The sequence below is a fragment of the Schistocerca cancellata genome, chromosome 12 (genome assembly GCF_023864275.1).
Source record: "Schistocerca cancellata isolate TAMUIC-IGC-003103 chromosome 12, iqSchCanc2.1, whole genome shotgun sequence".
Taxonomy (NCBI): Eukaryota; Metazoa; Arthropoda; class Insecta; order Orthoptera; family Acrididae; genus Schistocerca; species Schistocerca cancellata.
The window spans coordinates 12,682,361-12,708,239 of NC_064637.1; the positions used below are offsets into that span (position 1 = coordinate 12,682,361).

General features: G+C 42.2%; 1 protein-coding gene across 1 annotated transcript in view; it reads left to right on the top strand.

The window, feature by feature from the left end:
* Positions 1-25,879, top strand: part of LOC126109821 (tyrosine-protein kinase Fer) — a 611,311-nt gene that overhangs the window by 394,494 nt on the left and 190,938 nt on the right. The window contains exon 3 of the mRNA XM_049914879.1: positions 3,596-3,692. Within this exon, the coding sequence (XP_049770836.1) occupies positions 3,596-3,692 (97 nt within the window). The remainder of the gene's footprint in view (positions 1-3,595; positions 3,693-25,879) is intronic.

The following is a 25,879-nucleotide window of genomic DNA, read 5'->3' on the forward strand; positions in this document are numbered from 1 at the left end:
TGATTGGCCTCCAAGGGTATACTTCTGCGAATGGTTCATCCGACAATGTGTCAATCCTCATTTAAGTGCAAATGTTCTCTTTACGGATGAGGCTTCTTTCCGACGTGATCAAATTGTAAATTTTCACAATCAGCATGTGTGGGCTGACAAGAATCCGCACGCAACTGTGCAATCACGTCATCGACACAGATTTTCTGTGAACGTTTGGGCAGGCATTGTTGGTGATGCCTCGATTGGGCCCCATGTTCTTCCACCTACGCTCAATGGAGCACGTTATCATGATTTCATACGGGATACGCTACCTGTGCTGCTAGAACATGTGCCTTTACAAGTACGACACAACATGCACGATGGAGCTCCTGCACATTTCAGTCTAAGTGTTCGTACGCTTCTCAACAACAGATTCGGTGACCGATGGATTGGTAGAGGCGGAGCAATTCCATGGCCTCCACGCTCTCCTGACCTCAACCCTCTTGACTTTCATTTATGGGGGCATTTGAAAGCTCTTGTCTACGCAACCCCGGTAGCAAATGTAGGGACTCTTCGTGCTCGTATTGTGGACGGCTGTGATACAATACGCGATTCTCCAGGGCTGCATCAGCGCATCAGGGATTCCGTGCGACGGAGGGTGGATGCATGTATCCTCACTAACGGAGGACATTTTGAACATTTCGTGTAACAAAGTGTTTGAAGTCACGCTGGTACGTTCTGTTGCTGTGTGTTTCCATTCCATGATTAATGTGATTTGAAGGGAAGTAATAAAATGAGCTCTAACATGGAAAGTAAGCGTTTCCAGACACATGTCCACATTTTCTTTCTTTGTGTGTGAGGAATGTTTCCTGAAAGTTTGGCCGTACCTTTTTGTAACACCCTGTATAAAGCAGGTTTGACAATACTTAACTTGAATGTACAAAATGTTGTCGCAAGCGATGGGCGACAGAGTCCTTGGCTATATGTAATGTTCCCCCAGGTTGACACACTCTTTGTGGAGCACTACTAACTTATATCGTAGCTCTCTCTGCTAGGCCGTGTTATAGTGTCCACTAATGGAAGAGACGGCGCGAATACTCAGCACTAATCTGTACCGAGCGCCGCTTATGTTCACTTCGGCTTGAGGACGCATTGGCCGACGGCGTTTCACCGCCTTCTCTGGTCTCGCGTTCTTCGTCTTCGATACGGTGTGTTGTGGTTACGAAATCACTGTGCTGTGCTGCCGTACTCTCCAGAGCTGGCGCCTGCGGACGCTTTTTTTTTTTTATTTACAAAGCTGAAACCCCCATTTAAAAGACGAAGATTTGCAACGATAGACGAGACAAAAGAAAATTCGCAGACTGCGCTTCGCGCAATCCAGCAACAGCGAACCGAGAGAGACTGCTTCTGGAAGTGGGAACGTAGTGGGGGGCCGCGTGTCCGTTGTGGGGGAGGGTATTTTGAAGGATGCCGTGCAACTCAAAGGTAAGCGTAGAAAAATTTTGTGGACAAAATTCTGGAATTTTCTGAACAGACCTCGTATGTTAAGCGGCTTCTCGGCAAGTCGAAACACATCTACGAACAAAAAGTTTATGGTTTATGGAAGGAAGCAAAGCTGAAGTTCAAAATGGTTAAAATGACGCTGGGCATTATAGGACTTAACATCAAGTGTATCAAATGGTTCCAATGGCTCTGCGCACTATGGGACTTAACTTCTGAGGTCATCAGTCCCCTAGAACGTAGAACGACTTAAACGTAACTAACCCAAGGACATCACACACATCCATGCCCTAGGCAGCATTCGAACGTGCGACCGTAGCGGTCGCGCGGTTCCAGTTTGAAGCGCCTAGAACCGCTCGGCCACAACGGCCGGCCAAAGCTGAAGTTCACCGACGAGAATTCTCTTAGTGACTATATATGTCAAGAAATTGAAAAGTTTCGTAATCATACAGTTCAAGGGAAGGTACAAACTGGTGTCCTTCACCTGCAAAGTAAGTAAAGGTTCAAAGACGTTTCGTGTACATAATATACCAATAAAAGCTCATTTTTTTTAGGAATTCGTCAAAAACTGTTAATGCTGCTTTCTTGGAACATTTTTGTCCGTCGGTCTGTGTCCAACTGAACACTGTTTAGGGTTAGCATGTTTAGAAATGAAGTGAAACTTCCTGGCAGATTAAAACTGTCTGCGCGACTGAGACTCGAACTCGGGACCTTTGCCTTACGCGGGCAAGTGCTCTACCATCTGAGCTACCGAAGCACGACTCACGCCCGGTACTCACAGCTTTACTTCTGCCAGTATCTCGTCTCCTACCTTCCAAACTTTACAGAAGCTCTCCTGCGAACCTTGCAGAACTAGCACTCCTGAAAGAAAGGATATAGCGGAGACATGGCTTAGCCACAGGCAAAGGTCCCGAGTTCGAGTCTCGGTCGGGCACACAGTTTTAGTCTGCCAGGAAGTTTCATATCAGCGCACACTCCGCTGCACAGTGAAAATTTCATTCTGGAAACATCCCCCAGGCTGTGGCTAAGCCATGTCTCCGCTATATCCTTTCTTTCAGGAGTGCTAGTCCTGCAAGGTTCGCAGGAGAGCTTCTGTAAAGTTTGGAAGGTAGGAGACGAGATACTGGTAGAAGTAAAGCTGTGAGTACCGGGCGTGAGTCGTGCTTCGGTAGCTCAGATGGTAGAGCAGTTGCCCGCGAAAGGCAAAGGTCCCGAGTTCGAGTCACGGTCCGGCACACAGTTTTAGTCTGCCAGGAAGTTTCATATCAGCGCACACTCCGCTGCAGAGTGAAAATTTCATTCTAGAAATGAAGTGTTTTTAATCACGTGTAACGAAAACAGTCTAATACACTTTATAAATAAAAGATAGTTTTATTAAAGTTTATAATCAACGTTTAAGACAAAAAATTTAATTTTCGCTGAAGGGGGGTCCGACCAGATCTCGCCAAATATCACGAGGAGTGAGGGGTCCGAATTTTAAAGAAAACAGCTCACGTAATTAATGTTCGACGCCTTTGGACTTGCTCATGTTTAGGCGAAGGTCTTCCTGGTCCTGACTCGTGAGCCGTGGGACGTGTGTGGCGGCAACACGGCGCACTCCCAGACGCCGTGGCGGGATCTCGTGACGCGATCCAACTGCGTCCTTACGAGGGTCGCCTTAAACTTCTAAGCCGTGTGAACCACTCGTAACACCGAGTACGGCTTAAAACACTCAGCACCGCAGGCCTCCTGCATGGTTTGCTGTGTCTCTCCGAAGGTTTTCTCGAGTTTCCCGCAAAATTTAATGCAGGCGCGTTGCTCATCTAACTCTGCCGTCTCGAAACTCGCGAACTGTGCCCCACAACGTTCTAGCCGACACAGCACTTAACAATAACTAACAGACACACGACAATGAAACCCGCAATAAACACAGGCGTATGCAGCGATGCCAGTCGCATGTCGCTCCAACATCCAATTGGCGCGAAATTATGAATGTTACATTTTTTTTTTTGAATAGAGTTCATAGTCCCAGCTGGACTATACAAATCAAAGGTTGATTTAGTTTCGAATGCTTGATGCAGTTATGTGCAGTAATTTCAGCAAATCGATAAGGTACTGACATTCGTTTCGTGTCTGTGTGTTTCAGCTGATGGAGGAGGTTTCCCGCAAGAAGACGGAGTACCAGAAGTACCTGGAGCTGTACAAGCTGATGCGGTCCAGGTTTGAGGAGCACTACGTCAAAGGTGAGTGGCTCAGCCGGCGGGACGGAGCGGAATTCCGACTGTGCAACCAACTGAAGGCAGTTCGTTTATCGTTTCGCTTCTCTTATTTGGGTCGCCTGTAATACAGGGTGTCCAGAAAAGGGCTCCCCGATTTCAAAATTAATTATCTCGAAAACAAAGATCGATAGAGGAATGCTGTAAACGGTATGTTTATTGTGAAAGCTGTAAGAAGTTTATACAGCAGTTTGAAATAATAGTTACAAAAGCTGCTGACAGATGCCGCTGTACGCTGTACAGCTCATATCAGCATACATAAGTGAAATAATCGTATGAACACAATCTTTGCAAAGAATCACATCACAATGTTTTCAAAATGTTCACCATTGGCATTACAGAGGTGGCGCAAACGAAGAATGAAATTCGCCATCACATTTCGTAGTGTCTCAACCGAAATGGATTCACATGCCACAGAGATCGCCGATTCGAGCTCGTCCAGCGTGGCGGGATGCTTCGGGTAGACCATGTCTTTCACTGTGCCCCACAAAAAAAAGGCACAGGGAGTCAAATCCGGCGAATATGGAAGCCAATCCATGCCTGCACGAGTAAATTTGTGATATTCCAAAGCAATGACTCGATTCCCGAAGTCTTCCTCAAGAAAGCGAAACACTTGTTCGGTCCGATGTGGCCGGGCTCCATCTTGCATAAACCATTCAGTACCTGGTCGATCCTCTAACGCTTGCTGTGTGGCGGCAAATTGTTCCAAAATTGCAACGTAACGTGCACCAGTGACCGTTTCTCGAATGAAAAAACGGCCAATAATGGCTCTGCTGCATACTGCAGCCCACACAGTAACCCCAAAATCGGCAGTTCTGCTTATTCACGTATCCATTCAGGTGGAAGTGTGCTTCATCTGTAAACCAGATGCAGCCCACATCAAATCCTTCACTATCAATCATTGTGAGCATCTGATTAGCAAAGGCAACCCTTTGTTGCACAGCTCGTACGGGTACGGCCTGGTGCGATTGAATTTTGAATGGAAACACGTGTAGGCTCTCTCTCAGTATTTTCTGCGTGCTGGAACGCTTCAAACCAGTCTCAGATGCAATTCTACGGGCGGATGACATTGTATTTCGCTGAATAATTCCAGAAACTGTGGCGATATTTTCAGGCGAAACTGCGGTTTGCTTGCGGCCAACATGCCCCACTAGATCATCAGTTACGCTGCCTGTTCGTCGAAATTTTGCGAAGAGCGTACGAACGGTTTTCGCATCGGGTCCTTTTGGGACATTAAACCGTGCTAGAAAACTTGGCCTTGTTGCCGTAGGACTCTCTTCTAACCTGTGGTACTCTAGCACCAGAAAAACGCGTTGTTCAATGCAGTACACGGTTTTAATCTGTTCCTTCGGTACGCTAACCTCCTTTCACGTTTCATTAGTGGAACTGATCGCTCTGGGCTTCGGATCACTATTTACACTAGGCATTACGTATGGCGATTACAGCGCCATGTGTTAGCAGCTTTTGTAACTATTATTTCAAACTCCTGTATAAACTTGTTACAGCTTTCACAATAAGCATACCGTTTACTGCATTCCTCTATCGATCTTTGTTTTCGAGATATTTAATTTTGAAATCAGAGAGTCCTTTCCTGGACACCCTGTACATGTTTCTTTTTATGCACGCAATAAAGGTATTATGTGGTAGATACAGTATGCTGCTATGTTACATTTTGACGTGTTTTGCTGTAGTTTTTTTAGGTGAGAATCAACTTTTGTAGCACGAAGTTCGTAACGCGAAATTTTCGTTAGGTGTTACTTACGATTTCCACCGCTGTTCACTCGTATGTCGTCCTGGACATGTATACTCCTTAGTTTCCACGCTCCACTGAAGATGCTTGCCAAATAAAAGAAAAACGCATATGGCAATAAACGCATATGACAATAAACCAACTCCCTTCAATTAGCTGCATAGACGGAACATATCTCCTGGAATTTAAAGCAACTAACTAAAGACGGAAAACAGAAAAAATGACGAAATGGAAATGTGTACATTCACCCCTCAAAACTTTATGATCAGCTGTAGGGATCTCTGAGCACCAGGAGAATCTGGAGCGCCTGTTGGAGAAGTTGCAGCCCGCCTGAGGTAGTGGCGGCGTGGCTAGTCAGGAAAGTATATATATATGTTCTGAAAACAACCGGCCATCTCGAATTACGCTCCTACGGAGATATTTAGTGATAGGCGGTTGGCAGCACTGTTTTGCGCTGTCCCCCCTCTACATCCACATCTTTTTTGGGCTGTCGATATCTAGTTTAGTTTTCGTGATATTGCTATTGTCTCCAGAATGAGATTTTCACTCTGCAGCGGAGTGTGCACTGATATGAAACTTCCTGGCTGATTAAAACTGTGTGCCGGACCGAGACTCGAACTCGGGACCTTTGCCTTTCGCGGGCAAGTGCAAGCTGTGAGGACGGGGCGTGAGCCGTGCTTGGGCAGCTCAGTTGGCGCCGGCACAGGAGCTCAGCGTGTTCGGTCAGAGGGTTAGCAGCCCTCTGTAATAAAAAAAAAAAAAAAAAAAAACTGAGCTAATCGATCAACAACGAACTTAAACGGATGTCTTACGGCGTCCGCCGAGCAGATGCAACGAACAAAAGCGAACAAAATGAGATTAAAAAAAAAAAAGTAGGTAGAGCAATTGCCCGCCAAAGGAAAAGGTCCAGAGTTCGAGTCTCGGTCCGGCACACAGTTTTAATCTGCCAGGAAGTTTCATTGCTATTGATATTTGAGTGCAGCGTGTTTAAGTATTAGTAGCAGTTTCTGTAAGCGATTCTCTGGAGCAAAGCTGCAACGTAAAATTTTGCGTGAAACTGAGGAAAAAGTTTGCAGAAACGATTCAACTTAAAAAAATAAAAGGTTACAGAGACGAGGCGGCCCTGGGTGTCGTACGCAATGTTACGGATGGTTTTCACGATTTAGAAGCGGTCGCCAGTGAGTTAGAAACTGATCAGGGACCATTCAGCTGGTGACTCACGCATCGACAATCTGGTGCGTGCTAATCGCAGTACGGGTTTGCATTCAACAGGGCCACGCCCTAAAAAATTTGACGGAAAAGTAGAAGATGCGTCTGTTATTGTTGCGGTCTTCAGTCCTGAAACTGGTTTGATGCAACTCTCCATGCTACACTATCCTGTACAAGCTTCTTCATCTCCCAGTACCTACTGCAGCCTACATCCTTCTGAATCTGCTTGGTGTATTCATCTCTTGGTCTCCCTCTACGATTTTTACCCTCCACGCTGCCCTCCAATGCTAAATTGCTGATCCCTCGATGCCTCACAACATGTCCTACCAATCGATCCCTTCTTCTGGTCAGGTTTTGTCACAAACTTCTCTTCTCCCCAATCCTATTCAATACCTCCTCATTAGTTATATGATCTACCCAACTAATCTTCAGCATCCTTATGTAGCACCACATTGCTAAAGCTTTTATTCTCTTCTTGTCCAAACCATTTACCGTCCATGTTTCACTTCCATACATGGCTACACCCCATACAAATACTTTCAGAAACGACTTCCTGACACTTAAATCTACACTCGATGTTAACAAATTTCTCTTCTGAAACGCTTTCCTTCCCATTGCCAGGCTACATTTTATATCCTCCCTACTTCGACCATCGTCAGTTATTTTGCTCCCCAAATAGCAAAACTCCTTTACTACCTTAAGTGTCTCATTTCCTAATCTATTTCCCTCAGCATCACCCGATTTAATTCGAATACATTCCATTATCCTCGTTTTGCTTTTGTTGATGTTCATCGTATTTCTTCTCCATGGATTTTAATACCTACTCGAAATTTTTCTTTTGTTTCCTTCACTGCTTGCTCAATATACAGAGTGAATAACATCGGGGATAGGCTACAACCCTGTCTGACTCCCTTCCCAACCACTGCTTTGCTTTCGTGTCTCTAGACTCTTATAACTGCCATCTGCTTTCTGTACAAATTGTAAATAGCCTTTCGCTCCCTGTATTTTACCCCTGCCACCTTCATAATTTGAAAGAGAGTATTCCAGTCAACATTGTCAAAAGTTTTCTCTAAGTCTACAAATGCTAAATACGTAGGTTTGCCTTTCCTTAAACATCCTTCTAAGATAAGTCGTAGGGTCACTTTCGCCTCACGTGTTCCAACATTTCTACGCAATCCTAACTGATCTTCCCCGAGGTCGGTTTCTACGATTTTTTTCCATTCGTCTGTAAAGAATTCGCGTTAGTTCTTAGCAGCTGTGACTTATTAAACTGATAGTTCGGTAATTTCCGCATCTGTCAACACCTGCTTTCTTTGGGATTGTAATTATTATATTCTTCTTGAAGTCTGAGGGTATTTCGCCTGTCTCATATATCTTGCTCACCAGACGGTAGAGTTTTGTCAGGGATAGCTCTCCCAAGGCTATCAGTGGTTCTAATGGAATGTTGTCTACTCCTGGGGCCTTGTTTCGACTCAGGTCGTTCAGTGCTCTGTCAAACACTTCACACAGTATCATATCTCCCATTTCATCTTCATCTACATACTCTTCCATTTCCATAATATTGTCCTCAAGTACATCGCCCTTGTATAAACCCTCTATATACTCCTTCCACCTTTCTGCTTTCCCTTCTTTGCTTAGAACAGGGTTGCCATCTGAGCTCTTGATATTCATGCAAGTGGGTCTCTTTAATTTTCCTGTAGGCAGTATCTATATTACCCCTGGTGAGAAGCCTCTACATCCTTACATTTGTCCTCTAGCCATCCCTGCTTAGCCATTTTGCACTTCCTGTGATCTCATTTTTGAGACGTTTGTATTCCTTTTTGCCTGGTTCATTTACTGCATTTTTATATTTTCTCCTTTCATCAATTAAGTTCAGTATTTCTTCTGTTACCCAAGGATTTCTACTAGCCCTCGTCTTTTTACGTACTTGATCCTCTGCTGCTTTCACTACTTCATCCCTCAGAGCTACCCATTCTTCTTCTACTGTATTTCTTTCCCCCTTTCCTGTCAATTGTTCCCTTATGCTCTCCCTGAAAATATGCGTCTAGTGGCAACAAAACGTGTTTCTCGTTTGATGACAGAACAACAGAAAGAGCGTTTGTGGGGAACTGATCCCACGAGCCAGTGGCGATGAAACATTCGTGCAGAGGACGGACCGTGACGGGAGACGGGAACTGAGTTGGCTGTTGCGACCTCGACAAGGGAAGCGCGCCTACCTGTTGTCACCGATTTCGTCCAGATTTGTGCTAAATGCTAGGTGTCTTGGCAAAATATAGATATATCTCCGAAATGTCGATATAAAACAGCGACGCGTTTATCCGGACATATCAATATATGGGCATCAGACGGCAATATCGAATGCCGATAATATTATATTTTTCTCACATTTGTGGAAAATATTTGAATTTGTTCTGTTGAAACTGTAGCAGCACATAATTTAGTGTGAACGAGTATTACTACTTTTTGAGCTTTCATCACGTCCAGTCTTTCTCTTTGACTATGTAAAGCAAGAATAGGTGGCACAAGAGAAGTAGTCCGACTGCTCGATTGGGGGGGGGGGGAGGGATGTGAATGGAATAACAATACTTCCAGTGTGAAAAAATAGCACACCAGTTGCGTTAAAAGACAATTTTTAAAGCAACTAGTGCTATTTCTTCACATCCGCATTCTTCAAAAACAGTTGCTGCAGATGACGAATAAAAATCTAAACGTCAAGACTGGCTCCTGTGGTGGGCAGAGACGTGTGAGGAGAAATGCCGACGTAATCGGCGCTCGCCGCTGCCAACATAAAACTGCAGCAACGTTCAGCTTCACCACGCAGTTTTGCCACCACACCTCCTAAGTCGCTGGCTTTTGCAGAAATGAAAAAGACAGGTAAGTCGACACGGAGTGTTCCGCAGAAATCCGATACGCGAGGAAACCGAACGATGGACCTGTCCGACACGACATGCAGTCCAGGCCTAAGCGCCCTTGCGTGTGACGTCAGCAAGGTAGTGTTAACCGTCGCTTGTACTTAGCATAGGACGCTCCATCTCCTCTTATTTTAACCTCCTTGGCTGACACAAACTTGTGCCTCGTCAAAAATTTCGTCCACCTTTTTTGACCAAACTACTTCAGTGCAGCTATTACACGATCGTAAAATTTTTCTGCATAGTTGTTTCGGAATGGATGCCGGGCAGTTAACATCGCATATGTTTGTGGTGCGTGGGAAGGAAAGAGAAACGGAAAATTGGCGAGTGAAACCTCGAAGCGTTCACCGGAATTTTCTGTATGAGTTACACTCCGAGAACATACAGAACAACGAAAATTATTTGAGAGTAGGCGAACAGGCGTGTCAGTCTGCCCTTGTGCACCTGATCTGTCGTACTTGCATACACAATACTCGTTTAAGAAATGCCATTTCCTAGTTTCATTCACAACTCTACAGTTCACGATTTAAATAATGAAACACAGCACAAGTCGCGTATTTTTTCATGTTTAATAGACTTTTTATAATTATCATTACCAAAAGGATCTCCGGGCGGGGACTACTCAGCAGGACGTCGTTATCAGGAGATAGAAAACTGGCGTTCTACAGATCGGAGCGTGGAATGTCAGATCCCTTAATCGGGCAGGTAGGTTAGAAATGGATAGGTTCAAGTTAGATATAGTGGGAATTAGTGAAGTTCGGTGGCAGGAGGAACAAGACTTTTGGTCAGGTGAATACAGGGTTATAAATACAAAATCAAATAGGGGTAATGCAGGAGTAGGTTTCATAATGAATAAAAAAATAGGAGTGCGGGTAAACTACTACAAACAGTATAGTGAACACATTATGGTGGCCAAGATAGACACTAAGCCCATGCCTACTACAGTAGTACAAGTTTATATGCCAACTAGCTCTGCAGATGATGAAGAAATTGATGAAATGTATGATGAGATAAAATAAATTTATCAGATAGTGAAGGGAGACGAAAATTTAATAGTCATGGGTGACTGGAATTTGTTAATAGCAAAAGGAAGAGAAGGAAAAGTAGTAGGTGATTATGGCCTGGGAGTAAGGAATGAAAGAGGAACCAACTTGGTAGAATTTTGCACAGAGCATAACTTAGTCATAGCTAACACTTCGTTCAATAATCATAAAAGAAGGTTGTATACATGGAAGAGGCCTGGAGACACTAGAAGGTTTCTGACAGATTATATAATGGTAAGACAGAGATTTAGGAACCAGGTTTTAAACTGTAAGGCATTTCCAAGGGGAGATGTCGACACTGGCCACAATTTATTGTTTATAAACTGTAGATTAAAACTGAAGAAACATTGAAATAATGAAGGCAGCAGAGGATCAAGTACGTAAAAACACGAGGGCTAATAGAAATCCTTGGGTAACAGAAGAGATATTCAATTAACTGATGAAAGAAGAAAATATAAAAATGCAGTAAATGGAGCAGGCGAAAAGGAATACAAACGTCTCAAAAATGGCATCGACAGGAAGTGCAATATGCCTAAGCAGGGATGGCTGGAGGACAAATGTGAGGTTGTAAAGGCACATATCACTTGGGTTAAGACAGATACTGCCTACTGGAAAATTAAAGAGACCTTTGGGGAAAAGAGAACTACCTGTATGAATATTAAGAGCTCAGATGGAAAACCAGTCCTAAGCAAAGAAACAAAGCAGAAAGGTGGAAGGAGTACATAGAGGGTCTATAAATGGCCGAGTTAGTTGAGTGCAATATTATGGAAACGGAAGAGGACGTAGATGAAGATGAAATGGGAGATATAATACTGCGTGATGAATTTGACAGAGCACTGGAAGACCTAAGTCGAAACAAGGCCTCGGGGGAGACAACATTCCATTAGAACTACTTATAGCCTTGGGAGAGCCAGCCATGACGAAACTCTTCCATTTGGTGAGCTAGATGTATGAGACAGGCGAAATACCAGCAGACCTCAAGAAGAATATAATAATTCCAATTCCAAAGAAAGCAGGTGTTGACAGGTGTGAAAATTACCGAACTATCAGTGTAATAAGTGATGGTTACAAAATAATAACACGAATCCTTTACAAACGAATGGAAAAACTGGTAGAAGCCGACCTCGGGGAAAACCAGTTTGGGTTCTGTAGAAATGTTGGAACTCGTGAGGCAATACTGAACCTACGACTTAGATTAAAGAAAGGCAAACCTACGTTTCTAGTATTCGTAGACTTACAGACAGCTTTTGACAATGTTGACTGGAATACTGTCTTTCAAATTCTGACGATGGCAGGGGTAAAACACAGGGAGCGAAAGGCTATATACAGTTTCTACACAAAGCAGAAGGCAGTTATAAGAGTCGAGGGGCATGAAAGGGAAGCAGTGGTTGGTTGAGAAGGGAGTGAGACAGGGCTGTAGCCCATCCCCAATCTTATTCAGTCTGTAAATATTGAGTAAGCAGAAGAGGAAGCAGAAGAAAAATGTGGAATAGCTATTAAAATCCATGGAAAAGAAATAAAATCTATGAGGTTTGCCAACGACATTGTAATTCTGTCAGAGACAGCAAAGGACCTGGAAGAGCAGTTGAACGGAATGGACAGTGTCTTGAAAGAGGGATATAATAAGAACATCAACAAATGTAAAACGAGAATAATGGAATGTAGTCAAATTAAATCCGGTGATGCTGAGGGAATTAGATTAGGAAATTAGACACTTAAAGTACGAGATAAGTTTTGCCATTGGGGGAGCAAAGTAATTGATGATGGTCGAAGTAGAGAGAATATAAAGTGTAGACTGTCAATGGCAAGGAAGGCGTTTCTGAAGAAGAGAAATTTGTTAACATCGAGCATAGATTTACGTGTGACGTAAGTAAGTCACTTACTTTTCTGTAAGTATTTGTATAGAAAGTAGCCGTGTATGGAAGTGAAACATGGACGATAAACAGTTTAGACAAGAAGCGAATAGAAGCTTTGGAAATGTGGTGCTACAGAAGAATCCTGAAGATGGGCATATCACGTAACTAATAAGGAGGTACTGAATAGAATCAGGGAGAAGAGGAATTTGTGGCACTACTTGACTAGAAGAAGAGATCGTTTGGTGGGACACATTCTGGGGCATCAAGGGATCGACAATTTAGTATTGGAGGGAAGCGTGGCGGGTAAAAATCGGAGAGGGGGGCCAAGAGATGAATACGCCGAGCAGATTGAGAAGGATGTAGTTGCAGCAGTTATTCGGAGATGACGAGACTCGCACACGATAGAGTAGCATGGAGGGCTGCGTCAAACCACTCTGTGGACTGAAGACCACAACAACAACAACAACAACAAAAGGAAATATTCACATAGGTATTCTAGTGCTTTTCGTATGCGTGGTCTTCTGCCTCTCTTGCTCGCAGTTACATTATTATGGTGAACCGCAACCGGACAGATTTATTTTGGACCTTTTTCCGAAACGTTGCATTAAATACCTACGAAAATATTAGTACCTGATAATGAGAATAAATTGTCACAAAGGTGTAAATCATGAAAAAATACGTAACTGGCGCAGTGTTTCCTTCTTTAAACCATGAATGCTATTTCTGCTAAAGATAGTCTCAAGGCTAATTTAAGGCTTTTTGCAACAGGCGAACGCTATTCCAGCTTTCAGTATTTTGTTCGAAACCCATTATTCCAGAAACAAGTGAACCAACATGTAAATCACCCAGAGAGGCATTTATGAAGGCTATGTTAGGTTATCTGGAGTACAAATAAACACATTTATTTCACTTATGTAAACTGTGAACACACTTGGCTTTCCATCTCCTTCCACATTCTTTCTTTTTATATTTTCGCTTAACATCATCCACAGTGCAGCAAATTCGAATGCAGCTGACTGCTGCAGCTATTTCTTCGTAAGACTGCAACCGCTTGTTACGGTTAATACATCTCAAAAAGAATTGTTAAACCAAATACTGCAAAATTAAATATTAAAATTCATACAATATTGTGGGGAGTACTCATCCGTTCCTTTTGTCGTTCCGCTGCTGCAACAGCCACTGAGATTCTGTATGTCCAATGTAACTTGGTGTTTTATGCCAAGAATGACTAAATCGAACATTATGTTTCAGAACTTCTTTTTATTAAATACCCTAGTTTTTAACCATTTTATGTACACTGGTGTAATGGTAGATCAGTCTTATTACATATTCCATACAATTTACCAAGTCTGACAAGTTCACTGCACGAATTTACTTGAAGTATTCACGTAAGCAATTACATGCTTCTTGCACAAAATCTCATAAGACACTGACGTACACCTTACTCCATCGAATGATCACAAAGTACTGACCCCCCGTGCCAACATGGCTGCCCCTTTTATATACAATTCCAAACAATTCTCGGTATTGTTATAACGGTTTTTTTTATAAAATTACAGTTAAAACTGTTACCTCAAAATTAATCTCATTTCAACAGTTGCATTGGCTCTTATAGATCAAATGCATAGATGAATTTTCAAGCGTATAACATTTTAAGAGTGTACAAATGCTCAAACTTTGAAGTGTGAACAATATTTTTACTATTTTTATTAACTACAACCCCCCCCCCCCCCCCCCCCCCCCCCCCATGAACCATAGACCATGCCGTTGGTGGGGAGGCTTGCGTGCCTCAGAGAAGCAGATGGCCCTACCGTAGGTGCAACCACAACGGAGGGGTATCTGTTGAGAGGCCAGACAAACGTGTGGTTCCTGAAGAGGGGCAGCAGCCTTTTCAGTAGTTGCAGGGCAACAGTCTGGATGATTGACTGATCTGGCCTTGTAACAATAACCAAAACGGCCTTGCTGTACTGGTACTACGAACGGTTGAAAGCAAGGGGAAACTACAGCCGTAATTTTTTCCGAGGGCATGCAGCTTTACTGTATTGATAAATGATGATGGCGGCCTCTTGGGTAAAATATTCCGGAGGTAAAATGGTCCGCCAATTCGAATCTCCGGGCGGGGACTACTCAAGAGAATGTCGTTATCAGGAGAAAGAAAACTGGCGTTCTACGGATCGGGGCGTGGAATGTCAGATCCCTTAATCGGGCAGGTAGGTTAGAAAACTTAAAAAGGGAAATGGATAGGTTAAAGTTAGATATAGTGGGAATTAGTGAAGTTCGGTGGCAGGAGGAACAAGACTTTTGGTCAGGTGAATACAGCGTTATAAATACAAAATCAAATAGGGGTAATGCAGGAGTAGGTTTAATAATGAATAAAAAAATATGGATTGGGGGTAATAAATAGCAGAGGAACCCCTCTGGTAGAATTTTGCACAGAGCATAACTTAATCATAGCTAATACTTGGGCCAAGAATCATAAAATAAGGTTGTATACAAGGAAGAATCCTGGAGATACTAAAAGGTATCAGATAGATTATATGATGGTAAGACAGAGATTTAGGAACCAGTTTTTAAATTGTAAGACATTTAAAGGGGCAGATGTGGACTCTGACCACAATCTATTGGTTATGATCTAGATTAAAACTGAAGAAACTGCAAAAAGGTGGGAATTTAAGTTTCAGGGAGAGCACAAGGGAACAATGGTCAGGAATGGGGGAAAGAAATACAGTAGAAGAAGAATGGATAGCTTTGAGGGATGAAGTAGTGAAAGCAGCAGAGGATCAAATAGGTAAAAAGACGAGGGTCAATAGAAATCCTTGGGTAACAGAAGAAATAATGAACTTAATTGATGAAAGGAGAAAATATAAAAATGCAGTAAATGAACCAGGCAAAAAGGAATATAAACGTCTCAAAAATGAGATCACAGGAAGTGCAAAATGGCTAAGCAGGGATGGCTAGAGGACAAATGTAAGGATGTAGAGGCTTATCTCACTAGGGGTAAGATAGATACTGCCTACAGGAAAATTAAAGAGACCTTTGGAGAAGAGAGAACCACTTGCATGAATATCAAGAGCTCAGATGGAAACCCAGTTCTAAGCAAAGAAGGGAAAGCAGAAAGGTGGAAGGAGTATATAGAGGGTCTACACAAGGGCGATGTTCTTGAGGACAATATTATGGAAATGGAAGAGTATGTAGATGAAGATGAAATGGGAGATATGATACTGTGTGAAGTGTTTGACAGAGCACTGAACGACCTGAGTCGAAACACGGCCCCAGGAGTAGACAACATTCCATTAGAACTACTGATAGCCTTGGGAGAGCTATCCCTGACAAATCTCTACCATCTGTTGAGCAAGATATATGAGACAGGCGAAATACCCTCAGACTTCAAGAAGAATATAATATTTCCAATCCCTAAGAAATCATGTATTGACAGATGTGACAGGAAAGGCAAACCTACGTATTTAGCATTTGTAGACTTAGAGAAAGCTTTTGACAATGTTGACTGGAATACTCTCTTTCAAATTCTAAAGGTGGCAGGGATAAAATACAGGGAGCGAAATGCTATTTACAAAATGTACAGAAACCAGATGGCAGTTATAAGAATCGAAGGGCATGAAATGGAAACAGCGGTTGGGAAGGGAGTGAGACAGGTTTGTAGCCTCTCCCCGATGTTATTCAATCTGTATATTGAGCAAGCAGTAAAGGAAACAAAAGAAAAATTCAGAGTAGATATTGAAATCCATGGAGAAGAAATAAAAACTTTGAGGTTTGCTGATGGCATTGTAATTCTGTCAGAGACAGCAAAGGACTTGGAAGAGCAGTTGAACGGAATGGACAGTGTCTTGAAAGGAGGATATAAGATGAACATCAACAAAAGCAAAACGAGGATAATGGAATGTAGTCGAATGATGTCGGGTGATGCTGAGGGAATTAGATTAGGAAATGAGACACTTAAAGTAATAAAGGAGGTTTGCTATTTGGGGAGCAAAATAACTGATAATGGTCGAAGTAGAGAGGATATAAAATGTAGACTGGCAATGGCAAGGAAAGCGTTTCTGAAGAAGAGAAATTTGTTAACATCGAGTGTAGATTTAAGTGTCAGGAAGTCGTTTCTGAAAATATTTGTAGGGAGTGTAGCCCTGTATGGAAGTGAAACATGGACGATAAATAGTTTGGCCAGGAAGAGAATAGAAGCTTTCGAAATGTGGTGCTACTGAAGAATGCTGAAGATTAGATGGGTAGATCACATAACTAATGAGGAGGTATTGAATAGAATTGGGGAGAAGAGGAGTTTGTGGCACAACTTGACGAGAAGAAGGATATGTTCTGAGGGGACCAAGAGATGAATACACAAACATATTCAGAAGGATGTAGGTTGCAGTAGGTACTGGGAGATGAAGGTAGAGTAGCATGGAGAGCTGCATCAAACCAGTCTCTGGACTGAAGACCACAACAACAACAATAACTACAAAAGATAAATGGTTCAGAAAATGTTCTACCAACGTATATGTTTCCAAGTCTCCCATTGAACGTGGCAAAATAGGTCTTTTATTTATTATTGACAAAACACGTAAAGAGCTGCTGATGTTTATGTGCCACTTTAACATTTTCGTTAGTTACATTTTAATTTTCTAATCAATTTTGATTCTCTCAGTTGTTTTTTCCTTTAAATACCACATACTTTAATTTAGATACTGTTTTAACAGAAATCCATCTCAGTTTCAAAGAAATGACTTTGCCCATTGTACTCGATCATTTGTTCCAGATTTCACCTAATTACGTTAATCCTAAATATTCCTATCAATTACAGGACTTATATACTTTAATACAATTATAATTTAGTAACCAGTTTTCTTGTAACAACTTTGTAAGTATAGGTTTACCTATACCACTACTTTTTGTTTACAGCAGAGATTCCTGTTTATTTCAAATTGGATCGAAAAATACGTGTTTTAAATGGGTTTCAATGGACTGTTACGTCTCACACTAAAGCAGGTTACATGACGTCTAAACAATGGCCTCACTCTAACTTTTATCATAGAGCTTTGCTAAAATCTTCGCTTCTACACTATCAATGATTTGATCAAAGGGCTTTGACACACACAGACATACAGTATGTCTGTATTTATCGTTGGCCACAGCCACGAACGTTACATTGTTGACGTCACAGAGCTGTACGCTTCGGCTTGTATTTACCGTAGGCCACGGTTCAGGCGATAAGACGTCATAAGCACTCGGACGCGTAAAGAACTGCGGCATCGTGCGCGACGTTTTAGTTTATTACTTCCTTACTGCCGGCCGGAGTGGGCAAGCGGTTCTAGGCGCTACAGTGTGGAACCGCGCGACCGCTACGGTCGCAAGTTCGAATCCTGCCTCGGGCACGGATGCGTGTGATGTCCTTAGGATAGTTAGGTTTAAGCAGTTCTAAGTTCTAGGGGACTGATGACCTCAGCAGTTAAATCCCGTAGTGCCCAGAGCCATTTGAACTTCCTTACTACTATCTCCGTTTGCCAGACATTTTGCAGACAATATCTACATACGTGAGTGGACGTACCTGAAAAATAATATCATTGTGCGACACACACTTCATGACGTCATAAATGCTGAGCTGCACGAAGACGAAAAAGCAGGAAGAAATTCGCTAGAGGTGCAGGTGAAATATGTTTACAAATATGTGTGAAATATTTTAAATATGTGTGAAATATAGACAGGCAAAGACATGGGTAAAAAGGGCCTCCTAAGCCTCGGGATCGATGTCTACAAACTTGGTACATATAGTACTTCAGAAGGAAGAGGAGAAGCTAGAGACTGATAAGAGGAGGAGTAGGCACACAGAAGGGTGAGGAGCAGACGGGCAAAGGGAGAGGGAAGGAGCAGATGGATAGGGAGACAGGCAGGAGGACGTGCACAGAGAATGGGGTTTTCTGGCCAGAGATTGGGGGAGAACACAAAGCCTGATATTTGGCTAATTAATGCTAAAGTTTTGTAAAGTAAGGTTTGGTTATTTTCTGAACAGACCTCGTAATTCATTAATAGAAATCACATTAATCATGGAATGGAAACACACAGCAACAGAACGTACCAGCGTGACTTCGAATACTTTCTCACGGGAAATGTTCAAAATGTCCGCCGTTAGCGAGGATACATGCATCCACCCGCCGTCGCACAGAATCCCTGATGCGCTGATGCAGCCCTGGAGAATGGCGTATTGTATCACAGCCGTCCACAATACGAGCACGAAGAGTCTCTACATTTGATACCGGGGTTGCGTAGACAAGAGCTTTCAAATGCTCCTATAAATGAAAGTCACCGAATCTGTTGTTCAGAAGCGTACGAACACTTGGACTGAAATGTGCAGGAGCTCCATCGTGAACGAAGCACATGTTGTGTCGTACTTGTAAAGGCACATGTTCTACCAGCACAGGTAGAGTATCCCGTATGAAATCATGATAACGTGCTTCATTTAGCGTAGGTGGAAGAACATGGGGCCCAATCAAGACATCACCAACAATGCCTGCCCAAACGTTCACAGAAAATCTGTGTTGATGACGTGATTGCACAATTGCGTGCTGATTCTCGTCAGCCCACACATGTGGAAATTTACAGTTTGATCACGTTGAAACGAGGAAGTACAGTACATACTGACGAAACTAAAATGAGCTCAAAGTTGGAAATTAAGCATTTCCGGACACATGTCCACATAACATCGTATATATACATACATATATATATATATATATATATATATATATATATATATATATATATATATATATATATATATATATATATTGCAGCACACAGGATAAGCAGCATGCTGATGCTGTGTAGATGAAAGACGACTTGCTCAAGATTTACCGTTGGTGTAATGTAATGTGGATAAATGCCTATAACAAAGTAAAGATGCAGAGACAGATCCAGACAACAAAGAGGGGAACCAGACAACAAAGAGATAGAACCACATAATAAAAAGATAGAGCCAGATAACAAAGAAGAATGAAATGATCGTGTGGATTGTTGGCCGGGAGGCACCATCCGGTGTTGTTGGGCTGCCGGTGACGCTACATTGGGCGACTTGTGTGTCGGTTATGACGAGACGACGATGAGGACACCACGGCACCCGGTCCACGAGCAGAGAAAATCTCCAACCGGGCTGTGAATTGAATCTGGGCCCACTGCAGGGTAGGCAACTGTGTTACCACTCAGCTAAGGAGGGGGACAGATAACAAACAGAGAGACACAACCAGATAACAAAGAGACAGAACCTGACAACATAGGGAAAGAAGCCAACAACAAATAGGCCGAACCAGACAACGAAGAGAGAGAGCCAGACAACAAAGAGAAAGAACCAGATAACAAAGAGACAGAACCAAACAGTGAAGAGAGAGAGAACCAGACAACAACGAGAAAGAACCAGATAACTAAGAGACAGAACCAGACAAGAAAGTGAGAGAACCAGACGGCAAAGAAGAGGAACCAGATAACTAGACAACGAAGAGAGAGAAGCAGACAACAAAGAGAAAGAAACATGAAACAAAAAGGAAGTAACATATAACAAAGAGAAAGAACCAGGTAGTACCCAGTGGTGAACATTTTGAACACATGACATCGTAGACATATTTAGGAATACTTGTTAGACTGGGGTGGTCTTGTAACAGTAGTATCCTACTAGGGAAGGCGAATGGAATATTTCCATTTGCTGGAGCAGTTGTGGGAGACTGCTGAGGGTCTGTTAATCTACAAGACACCGATGCGACCATTCTACAGTACTGTTCCAGCTCTTGGATTCCTTATCCTACTAACGCAATACAGTAGACATCGAGCGGATTCAGACAGTGCTGCTAACACCAGGGCAGTGAAACTTCCTAGCAGATTAAAACTGTGTGCCGGGCCGAGACTCGAACTCGGGACCTTTGCCTTTCGCGGGCAAGTGTTCTACCAACTGAGCTACCCAAGCACGACTCACGCCCCGTCCTCACAGCTTTACTTCTCCCAGTACCTCGCCTCCTACCTTCCAAACTTTACGGAAGCTCTCCTGCGAACCTTGCAGAACTAGCACTCCTGAAAGAAGCCACAGCCTGGGGGATGTCTCCGCAGTATCCTTTCTTTCAGGAGTGCTAGTTCTGCAAGGTTCGCAGGAGAGCTTCTGTAAAGTTTGGAAGGTAGGAGGCGAGGTACTGGCAGAAGTAAAGCTGTGAGGACGGGGCGTGAGTCGTGCTTGGGTAGCCCGCGAAAGGCAAAGGTCCCGAGTTCGAGTCTGGGTTCGGCACACAGTTTTGATCTGCCAGGAAGGTTTTTTTCGCGTTGTTTTGCCGCTGACAGATTTCGCGAGTGAGACATTCAGTTCTGCAGTGACTTTTGTAGTTGTCGTCTTCTTATTTCTCGTCACAATCCAATCACCGTCCGTTACTATCACTACGCTCTCACTATTGCCCGCGTTGTGACTTAGTAGATGACGTTTTCCTGCTTTCCCTGTTTACGGTATAAATTTTTGATATGGCATCCCTTGAAATACCGAAGTACCCACCACATAAGTACCACTAATTCGTCCAGTTTCGAATGCACTCAGCGCCAACATAATGCACTCAAAACTGTGTTGATAATTTTCCTGTCCAAAGCTGACACTTCTAATGTGTTGCGGGAATTAAACAGACGCCGTTCGTGGTCAAATACAACAGTACCACCTACAGGCTTAGCTAGCATCTACATTTATCTCGCAGCTTGCATTTCTCGTGGTGCTTCCATATATTTGTCCAACCCCTCTATCCTGCGTATGGCCCATAAGAATAAGGGAAGAGAATACATGAATGGAGTATCACAGAAAAACACTAGTACTACTAAAAAGTACCCTCCACCACGCACTATACACTGGCTTGCATAGCATATATGTGTAATTTCCAAATAAATTTCCTTTACTTCACGTATATGGTCACAACTTTTTGGCATCGGACTACCGGTTTCCGTCTATAATGACCATCTTCACATCTGTTTTTATAAAACAGACTATGTCGCAGCTTCGTAAATTCCAAAGTCGTGTGTATTATCTTCGACTTCATGAGACACCCTTACTGTGAGTGCAAAAATGTAACAGCTGCCAACATTTAACCAACTGCCTTTGCTTGCGCCATATTAAACATTCAGCACGAAGAGTTCATCAAGAAAAAAAAGATGTATGATCTATTAAGATAAGCACACAGTAGAAACATAACAACCGTAGTAATTTATTCATTTGGTGCATGTACTTGAAGACATAATAGCAAGTCATCTAAATCATTGTTAATATTATGACCCCAGTGTTTATGAAATATATACGTCAGCTATAATTAATCCCTCGTTATTGTAAATCTTCAATTTAAATGTTCACTGATATTAAATGACCTGATTAGCTGTTTTTGTGGGTAAGGGGCATGATCATTGTATTATGCATGTGAGAAACATAAGATCACAATTTAGAGATGTGTCAGGCGGGGGGGGGGGGGGGGGGGGGGGGAGCGGGCCGAAAGGAGTATGCAAGTAAAAACATAATATTGCAATCTAGATTTGTTTTGGAGTGTGGTTGTAATAACATTTGTCTATGAAAGACGCACTGAAAAGTAATGCCTCCGAATTTTTTATGTGACAACTGTAAGAGGGGACATAGGAGAAAATGGGCTTGTTTACATAATCTAACACAGTTTCTGGTGTTTGAAAGATAATAGAACCAAATTTTGCATGTGAAGGATTATGTTATGGACTACATTATGGAATTTTTTCTGATTTTTTCCTAAAATATTTGATCATGGCATTGTTGGAAATTTTCGCAATACATGCTATTACACAAGGAACATTTTCACAAAAACTACTTTACTTACAACTTTCATATTGTGGCGGGTAATTCTTAGTAATCAGATAATCAAATGCGTGGAACACTTTTTAATATCAGTTTTACAGCTCTTACAATTTATTTTAAAAAAATTATACGTATGAAACAAAGCAATTCCAACTTCACAGAAAAGTAAATAATTTTAACAGAAATACACTCAGAAAAAATTTGTACCACTGAAAGTTGTTTTATACTATGAACAAAGTATGCAGAAAATTTCACTTTTCTATCTCCAGTGATTCAGGGGAAAATGTTACTTATACCCTGAAAAATGAAAGTTCCGTGAAATGCACGTAATAGATTTAATAAAGATTTAGACTATAAACTATGTTGACCATAACCATACATTTGATGTTCCTGCTCTTCGTGTACCTATTTCCTTTTTATTTGATGTTTCTGGCATGTCCTTTTGACTATATCCTTAACAGACAGTTCAAATGTGCAAGACGAGTACTATCAATCTTCTTCAATTGCTTCTCGGTGAAGCAACCTGCAACAAATGCTAGTCCAGTGTGGGTACTTATTCTTCTAATATTCCCATCATTAAACATCAGACATGCATCATATGTGGCAATTTTAACAACAGTAGATAAGCTAAATATTGTTTTTGGCCATCTCTTGCAAATGAGACTGTTGAAGCTCTCATTCGGGTTTTGTGTTCCACGATGGGTACATTTCTTTAACAAATCTGGATGAGCTAGAAACTGGAATGTTGGCTTTTTGGTGTTTAAGAGTGCTTCAGGAAGACTGTGTTTATGTGAATAGGTTTTATTTTCTGCTTTTGTGTGCTTATATTTGCACCATGATATATCTCACAGTTCATGTACTGGCTTCTCATCCGTTGACAACTTGTGAAAAAATATTTCCCACACTGTCTTCTGCTTTGCCTTCAAATTTCCAGTATTTTGCCTTATTGGTTTGCCATAATATATTTACAAATTGTGGATTTCTTTGTCAGTCAGGTGTTTTGGCCCAACCACTGGCTTTCCAAAGAAATGGTTCAAATGGCTCTGAGCACTATGGGACAAACATCTGAGGTCATCAGTCCCCTAGAACTTAGAACTACTTAAACCTAACTAACCTAAGGACATCACGCACATCCATGCTCGAGGCAGGATTCGAACCTGCGACCGTAGCGGTCGACTGAAGCGCCTAGAACCGCTCAGCCACTGCGGCCGGCACTGGCTTTCCACCTTTGAGTTTTACACCTTTTTGTTCTCGTTTCAGTTTCAGAAGTCTCCCACCCATCCTCTTCTGAATGTGCCCCATACGCTCTAGCTTTTCAGTATTACATCCATTTACATATGGATTGCTTTCTACAACAGATTTGAAAGCACTAGAATCTCCATCACCAAGGTATTTCACATATCTGACTCCATGCCTCATTTCGCTCCGATGAAATATTAATTTCATTCCCGCTGGGAACCATCATAATTCTTGCTGCAAATTATTGTGTGTTCTATTTGCCATTGTCTCCCTTATTGTCTAACGTGTTCCTCTGTGCACAAATAGAGCAGTATTTGGACATCACCTGCAAATCCAAAACTTTTCCTGTATCAACACTTATAACTGATGAAACACCATGTAGGGATATGGGGCCCCTTTTCATCCATGTGCTATCACATGAAACACATCGATCTGTAGAAGGCAAAGGGTCATTTACTTCTGTGTGAAAGTCTTTCTTAAATAAAACAGCCTCTTTCACTGTTGTTGCATTCTGTTTCCAAGGCGTTCAGAAGATGATTGTTTAGTTCAAAATGGCTCTGAGCACTATGGGACTTAACATCTATGGTCATCAGTCCCCTAGACCTTAGAACTACTTAAACCTAACTAACCTAAGGACATCACACAACACCCAGCCATCACGAGGCAGAGAAAATCCCTGACCCCGCCGGGAATCGAACCCGGGAACCCGGGCGTGGGAAGCGAGAACGCTACCGCACGACCACGAGATGCGGGCTGATTGTTTAGTGTTGAGTAAAAGGCAGACGAAGGTTGCATATTCATTATTCCAAAACACAAATTGCTAACTTCCCTTCCAACATCAACACATCTCATCCCATAGCAGAATCTTATGTTGGCTTCAGATACCCAGTTCTTAGCAGCTGATGTTTTCAGTTGAATGTCAGTTTGACAACTGTCACAAAACAAGTGCATATTACACACAATACCATCTCTGTCATTGCTATCATACAATATGAAAGATTTATTGCCACAGTTACCACATGCACACGAATTTCTAATGATAGAACACATAATTTCTAAATCAATTATTCTAAAGTCACTATTCACTTCGTCTTTAGTGGACTGAAACTCTACACCAGTTCCTAGTTTCTTCTGTGAACTGCTCGTCGTCTTAGCTTCACAATTATCTTTTGCTAAACTATGTTGACTCACTTGTAGAAACTGTTTATTCACGCGTGAATGGCGAGCTTTAGCCACTTTCTTAAACATTTTACCACTATATCTTGGCATTTTAAACGGTAAATCATATAAAAAAGCTTGAACACAGTCGTAATTCTCACACTAACCGCAGATCTGAAATGTTTATACGTGGTGTTCAAAAAGTCTCTCCGCAGTGCCGTATGATTGTTAGCCGCGCGTGTTGTATGATGGTTCGCCTGCCTGGGTTCTTCCCTTCAAGTGGACTCTCCCAACAGTCCACTGTTTCGTTTATCTCAGCCAGCGTCAGTAGTATCGTTGGCGTGTGTCGTTACGTGTTGACGTGAAAGTTTGAGTTTAGTTCCTTTGTTCGTTTGTTTCGTTTTTGTCACTCTTAAAATGCTAACCATTGAAGGACGTGTGTTTTTAATCGAACAAGTGCTGAAAGCTGGCTGTAAATTCACAGTTTCAGTTCGTCAAACATTTAATTCAGTTTTCCTGGAGACAATACTCCCACATCGCGATACTGTGCGAGATTTGATTAGCAAATTTCGAAGTACGGCTTCAGTGACAGATGCACCGAGGAGTGGTCGGGTTAGCGTATTCGACAACAGGGGTGACGCTTTCAACATTTAATGTAAAAATTTGTAAGTAAAAATGAATATTCAACAAATTAATAACTTGTATTTCACTGAGTTTCATTTCGGTATATTCACTGCAGCATACGGCACGCTCGGCTAACAATCATACGGCACTTCGGAGAGACTTTTTGAACACCCCGTATTTCTAAACCACAGACAATAACAGCTGCCAAAGATAGCTAGCGGAAGGCAAAGATAACACGACGTAAGCGGGTCCATAGCCTTCTATACTCTTCCGATGCTTTTATGACATAAGGAAGTAATAAAACACCGCAACCGAGAAGAGTGTCGTCTAGAAAAATGGGCCTGGCGCTGTGCAGTGATTGAAACAAGACAGCTTTTTTTTATCATTTGTAGTACGAATTAATCTGTGAAAATTGGAAACATTATTTCTAACATGCTACAGAACTAATTGGCGGCAATTTTTTTTTATAATTTTTGACCAATTTTCTTACGTCCCCCCTTAAGGCTTCTCAAAGAAAATACACTTCATTAATAT